Here is a 6,728-nt window from a genome sequence, read left to right on the forward strand (position 1 = left end):
GCTTTATGAGGACACTCAGAGCAGTGTGCAGCCAGCTGTTTGACTGAATTTGCAAACAGTTAAAAAGAAGTTTCTCGTGTCTACAAAGGGGCTGAGTGTTTTGCTTTCAAGAGTCATGTGGTGCTACTGAAGTGTTTCTTTAATTATAAACCCAAAGAAAAAAGCAACAAGTGCAGGAAATGTTACTGGACCCGACTGAAGTCAGATTGCTCTAATATGATAACAATGTTTCAAGGACTCTGTGCAAGTTTTATATTAACTGAGGCTCAAGCTCAGGAATGCAGTTCAATTTACCATGTTTCCAGTATTGCTGCTTGCAAAGAACCTGTGTGTTAGGATTGGAGTGTTATAAATACATTTCTATGTGCATACACAGCAAGAGAGACTGCTTGATTCTGCTGTCTTAAAATGAGGAGAACACATTGTCTTCTAGGATCTGCCACTGTACTAGAAGCAAACACAATCCCTGATCCATTGTCCTTCAACACAAAGGATGATCTCTTTACATATTTTTCTCCAAACCAGCAGGAGAGGGCAGCTACAGATTTCTCTTCAATAACCCAAGCTACTCCTTCAATGCAAACCAGCAGCTGTGTTGCTCTGCTGCTCACTTTATCCTCCAGTTGTTGATAGGTATTAAACTGTCCACAAATGAATAATTCTATCATGTTATCTTTCTCACAAAAAAAGGGGTTTTTTAATCAAAAGTGACAGTTCAACTGTGTCTTGTCTAGTACTAATACCATTTCTTACCTTGCAGTTTCCAGTCTCTTTTTCTTGGATATAATAAGCTGGACCACATCTCAAAAATCCATGAAGTGAGAGGCACTCCTGGTAACAAAACTCCAAAAGTTCAAGCAGTAAGTATGCACTCCCATAGCTACTAATCTCACTGTTTCAATATCCACAACAGAGCTGTACAGCTGTGTGCAATGTCTGCTCAGGAAACCACCACAAAAACCTAAATCTGTTGTGCTGACACAAGAGCAGTTTCTGCTGTCCCTGCCCAGAGAGAGTCACCCATTCCTGAACCTGAAGGCAGAGCAGAGGAAATCTGAACCTGTCTTCATCTTATCTGGCCTTTTATTTCCATAGTATCTTTAAGGCCAGTGACATAAATTTTTAGGAAAGAAAAGGGTTTTTTTCAAGTACGACTTACTTTCCCCTAATGAATGATTACCTAAATCGGGTGAATTATTTCTTTTCAGGGAATTGTAATCCCCCCTGAATATGCATGATTAAATGTTTTTCTCAGCTTGCTTAACACAGGTCAAGAATTTTGAGTTTTGAATCCTCCCTTTCTTTAAAGGGAAAATCTTTTCTTGTGCACAAATTGCCTTTTAAAAATTTCTATTTCCTATGTGCAATGATAAAATATGACCTCAATGAGAGAACTGCTGCCCATCAAACCTTTCAGCACCCTTATTTTCAAGAACTCTGGCAAGTGACTTCAAATCACTTCAGTTTTGAAGACTAAAGTCAAAAGGTGAGGGGAGCATTGTGTCCATGTTTTAAGTGGCATGAAATTAAATTTGTTTCCTGTACCATGTCTTGTCAACCATGAACATAATTCAATCAACATAGTTCTTTGCATTGAATCCAAAGCTTACCTAAAGCACTACTGTCTCTATTCTTTTTGCCCCCACCTTTTTAAGACAGCCAATACATGAGCTTTAAACATGCACAAAAAATTAAGAGTAGTAGGAAATACGTCAGGGCAAGTACCTCAGGATTTGTGGCAAATTTCAAAAGCAAGTCCCAGACAGGTAGTATTTAAGTGGAAGAACTGTCAGCCCATTTAGAGAAAGTAATTTGTAGCACTGAGCTTGTTAGCTAGAAACAAATGTTTTACTTAAGCTGATTACTTGGGTTTATTCTGTCTGCCTAAACACAGATCTTTATTTGGTCTGATGCAGTTCCCCCTCCCCCCAATCCCTGACACACACGAGTTAGAATTTAGAAGCTCTCATACCTCATAATCCCCTTGGTAGATTCTTGTTAGAGTTGCTGTTACTTAAAGGGTCAGCTCCACCTTTATTTTCAGATATCATCATCCTGTTTTTGACGTCTGCCTTGAGTTAAAAAGTTTTCCAGATGAAGTGTGGCAGAGACAGGAATTATGCTTTTGTCTTTTCAGGGCTTCAGTCTACTTTTTGAGCAAATAAAATATTTTTTTAAAAAAACTTAATTATCATGTATACAGATGATATCAGGGAAAATTCTAAATGTGTATTTGACATGAAATAATAAATAATTAAATTCTGATAACAAATTCTGGCCAACTAAAACTTTGTTTATACACCAGCTATGTGAAAAATTCTGTGTATTCACTTGCTGTATCAACAAGGTGAGGTGGAAGTTAGTACCACACAGAAAACTCAAATACAGGTTTTTCTCAAAAAACCCTCAAAAACTTCCACAAACTAGCAAAGAATAATTATAAATTATTTTCTGCTGTACCTTCAGCTTTGAAAGCATGAACTCTCCTTCTACAGGAGAAGCCACTTTTCCCACAAATTTAGTTCTGGGATTCATCAGTGTAGGTTTTCTAAGAAGTTCCTTTAGGCAAGATTTCAAGAAACATCATGTAAGGCAACTAATTTTTAAAAAGGAACAAGGTGAAGTTGTAATTGGCTGAGGGTTTTTTAATTTCTGATTATTTGGGGTTTCTTTTCTAATTGTATTCCTTAAGATGTTCTCAGAAAGAAATTGAATCTTGTTTATTTATTTAAAAGCATTCTCTCAGGAAAGTCTAGGAAAAAAAACAAATCAACATCAGTCTCCACTGGGAGAATTACCAAAATTAATTTTTCTGGAGTGGCCAAATTGATTTCCTTTCCTACTCCTACATTGCTATCAGTTTTCTGGAAACCTAAGGAAGGTGGTGGAACCCCTGTGTTCCAGTCTGTCAGATTTACTGGATCAGATATTGAGGTGTAGACTCTCACTTGCCCACTGAAGCACATTTGAAACTTCTGTTGTTTCTTCAACAGTCTGAGAAACAGAAGGCACTTCAGTCTTCCCTGAAACATTTCCATTTGACTGCTATAGAAGGAATAGAAGTGAGAGAGACCCAGTCATGCTTCTGTTGTTAGAGATCTAACAAGAACAGCAGTGCCTGATTTTGTCTTGCTCTGACAATTTGCAGGAAAACCCCACAAGGTTTGAGGGCTGCTTTCCTACCATTTTGATATGATGTTCCTGAAGGGGGTCAATATTTAATTAAAGCATTGTTCTGGCAGAGCACAGAGAGTGTTCTGCATTGAACTTCCTCAGTACTTGTTCCTTTTAGAACCTGATGGAGGAGGAGGTTGGTTAAAAATAACATGAAAGGATCTTTGAGTTCAAGTATTAGGAATGGAATGTTATCTACAGAATTTAAGTTTTCCAATTGTATTACAAATGACAGCTAACTGCTGTATTTCTTTTAGATTTAAGAGTTTGGGGTTTTTTCAGTTAGCTCTGGAAATTGTTTTTCTCCTGTACTCAGTAACTTCCACCTCAGGTTTTACTGAGAATGTGCAAATTTTTCAGTCATATGAGATACCTGATTTTGATGCAGTTTCTGTAACTGCTGAATATTTTTATGTAACTATAATCTAATTCAAAGCTAAACCAACTTTTTAGCTGATTCAAAAGCAAACAAAACTTAGTCATAGTTTGCTCCAAGCCATTGATCTTAACATTAATCAAAAGTCTTAACAGGGACTGATGTTGCAGGCAGTTGCTTAAAAGAGCAGTAAAAGCACATAGCTGAGAATGCTTCAGAAATCTGGCACACAGATCACCAGCAACAATTTAACAGAATATTCCCTATTATTAAATAAGGTGAGAGTTAAAAGGCAACATTCTTATCTTACTAGGAAAGAATCTTTATTCCAGATTGATACCATTGATTTTTAAATTCCTGAGATCTAAAAACTTGCATTAAATAATTTCTAATACATAAATTTGGTGATGTCTTAGAGAACATTTTGTTAGTTAGAAAATGAAAGTCTGTACAAATCATACTTGGCTGGGGGTGAAAAATCTTCTCCCTGCCAAGTCTGCATGCAAGACAGGTTTGGAAAATAACCTTTTTGGAGGTTTTAATAGTTATAAAAGTTACTCTGCTCATAACTGGGAAGTGATCATCATTTTTTTCCATAACCAAACACTGGGCTCTGGTGCTGCTGCTCAAAACCCCAGCCATGAGCAGGAGGCAAAGGGCATTTTGTGTGAGAGGTGCTGCTGCAGGGAGCACCGTGGAAAATGGGGCACTGGGGAGGAGCACATCACATCCAAGTGTCACTCAGCCAACCCTCAGGCATCAACCTGAGATTTGTGCTCCAGATCCAGACTATTTATTTTAACCAATTAAGATACACAATGCAGTCAAATACAGGTTAACATAAAGATCTTGTAAGAGTAAAAATTAAGCTTGTTACATTCTCAGCTCTCCTTCTGAGACTCCACATGGCTGTGCATTTGTGAAAATAATTATTATGCTTCTCACTCATTTGAACTCTTCCAGTTAGTAGGCTTTTTGCTGTGGTTTGGTTGTTTTTGTAAGAAGAGGCATCTCAACACTTGTAGGGCTCTGTTGTGACTGGATTAGATCCTAATTCTTGTTCAGGTCAACTCTGGACAACTTTGAGCATGCCCAAATTCCACATTGTAGCTTTTCTGTGTGGAAGCTCAAGTTCTTTATGAATCCTTTTGACATCTACTGCTTAAAAGCACTTGTCTAACTTATGTTTGTCTTCATGTTTAGAAGATGGTATTATTATCACATACTTTACTGAGGATCAATCTGACATTTATAAGGAGATTCTTGAAAATGTAAAAATAGTCACAGGGTAAATGTGGTGCAGACTGTGGGAGTATTTGATATTGATTCAAATTTGACTATCCAAGTTAAATATCCTGCACCACCTGCATCATGTACCATTGCTCAATTTATGTCATTTCTTCATAGCAAACTTTCAGAATCTCAACAGCAAGAATGGAAAAAACATCCCAGCCTTGGCAAGAACTTGTATAGAGAAGACTAAAGCACTTGGACAAGGCTCTGCAGGGAAACCTCTATTGCTGCTACCTGCACTAGGTGTGCCAAAGGAAGGGCAGATTTCTCTTACTAGGACTGAACAAATACAAGAGTTTTGCTGGAGGAAGTGCTTTACACCAGTAAAGTGAGAAAACTGTAACAAGGGGAAACAGCAGAACACAAGGGTACAGTAACTGCTCCTTGTCATGTTATTGAAACTCCTGCTGCATGGATGCTGCTTTCCTCCAGTTCCAAGCAAAAAATGTTCTCCTGAACACAGTATCTCCAAGTAGAGTGACTGGCTGAGGTTTCCTGCTCTGTTACATTTCAGTGAATCATCTCCCCACATCTGTATGCTTTCATGTTAGCAGCTCATACTGATAGAACAGAGAAATTCAACAGTAAGGCAATACATTATTTGTCTGAATACTTACCATAGGGACTTTTTATAGACAGACAGATTAGATAGATATGTGAAAAGTATGATGCTACACTTAGAAAATGAAATTAAGGACTGCAGGTCTGTAGGCAGGCAACACAGTGCAACAGCAACCTCCAAGTTCTTACCTTTGGAACACTGAGCAAAAGGTGCCATGAGCTTATCCAGTGTTTTTTCCAGAGAGGAAGATGGTGAGTTGCTCAGTGCTGATATATTTGGAGTTGAGCATAATGAGTGGCATTAAAATTGATGGTCTAAAAATAGGTAACTAACTGGATCCAAGGGAGCTCACTCTCCACTGTTTTTAAATTCTTACAAAAAGAGAGGACAAATCCTACTACCCACATTTGATGGATTGTTCTGACTCAGATCTCCCTTACCTAGCACTACACAGGGGTCAAAGCTCAGATTATCAAAACTATATTCCTGATGGAGATACATTTATTGTATTTTTGGCTTCCCATAATCAGTTTCTGGAAGCCTCAAATCACAGATGCTGAAGTTTAAGTATTTTGACTAAAAAATATAAAATTTGATTAAACTGTGTTTGGACAAGGTACTTTTCTGAATTCAGAAGTGTCATTGCCACTGTTTGCTTCCCTCGTTAATATATCAGGCAGGTGATTGTTCATACACCAGGAAAAAGATGAAGTCAGAATTTTTGTAAGTTTTGACCTGGAAAAAAAGGGCTACCAGAACAACATCTTATGTATTATGACATTCTGTGTATCTGGGGCTGTCCCCAGATTCTCTGGGGAGAATGAGAATGATTCTGGTTGTAATGAGAATGGCAATTTCATGTTCAACACATCATTTTTGCTATAAAATTGCAAATCTGAAGTGAAGAACCATATTGGAATTTTATTTGGTTTTTTTATACTTTCAGGTGGATCTTACTCAGTTTGGCACATACAGTACTTCAAGGATATTGATTTCCTAACAAGTTCCTTGCTGTTAAACCTCTGGAGACAATTACACTTCTCTGGCTGTTGGATGAACAGGCAAACTTGAGTTTTCCCACCTGCTTTATAGTTAAAATGCACCCAAACTTTAAACTACAAACTGGCAAGTATAGCTCCTACCCTCATTCTTCCAGCTAAAATTCCATACTGAGATTATCTGTGTTCTGCTCACTTTTAATTATTTTTTTAATGTAGTAGGAGAAATATTTTTATTAAAAGCTGTATCTACAGTAGAGGTCTTAAGTTCCTTCCAGGTAAGTTATTAGTACCCTGTTTCTTAATAAAATAATTTTCTACCGTA

General features: G+C 37.5%; 1 protein-coding gene across 1 annotated transcript; it reads left to right on the plus strand.

The window, feature by feature from the left end:
- The first annotated feature begins 893 nt into the window (after positions 1-893).
- On the plus strand, positions 894-4,951 carry MOK (MOK protein kinase). The gene is given in 6 exon segments (XM_064714665.1): positions 894-1,444; positions 1,656-1,766; positions 2,736-2,766; positions 2,769-2,807; positions 2,810-2,959; positions 2,962-4,951. Coding segments are annotated over 6 exon segments (543 nt in total). The 5' UTR covers positions 894-1,366; the 3' UTR covers positions 3,096-4,951.
- Positions 4,952-6,728: the final 1,777 nt, after the last annotated feature.

Source organism: Zonotrichia leucophrys, chromosome 5, assembly GCF_028769735.1.
Source record: "Zonotrichia leucophrys gambelii isolate GWCS_2022_RI chromosome 5, RI_Zleu_2.0, whole genome shotgun sequence".
Lineage (NCBI taxonomy): Eukaryota > Metazoa > Chordata > Aves > Passeriformes > Passerellidae > Zonotrichia > Zonotrichia leucophrys.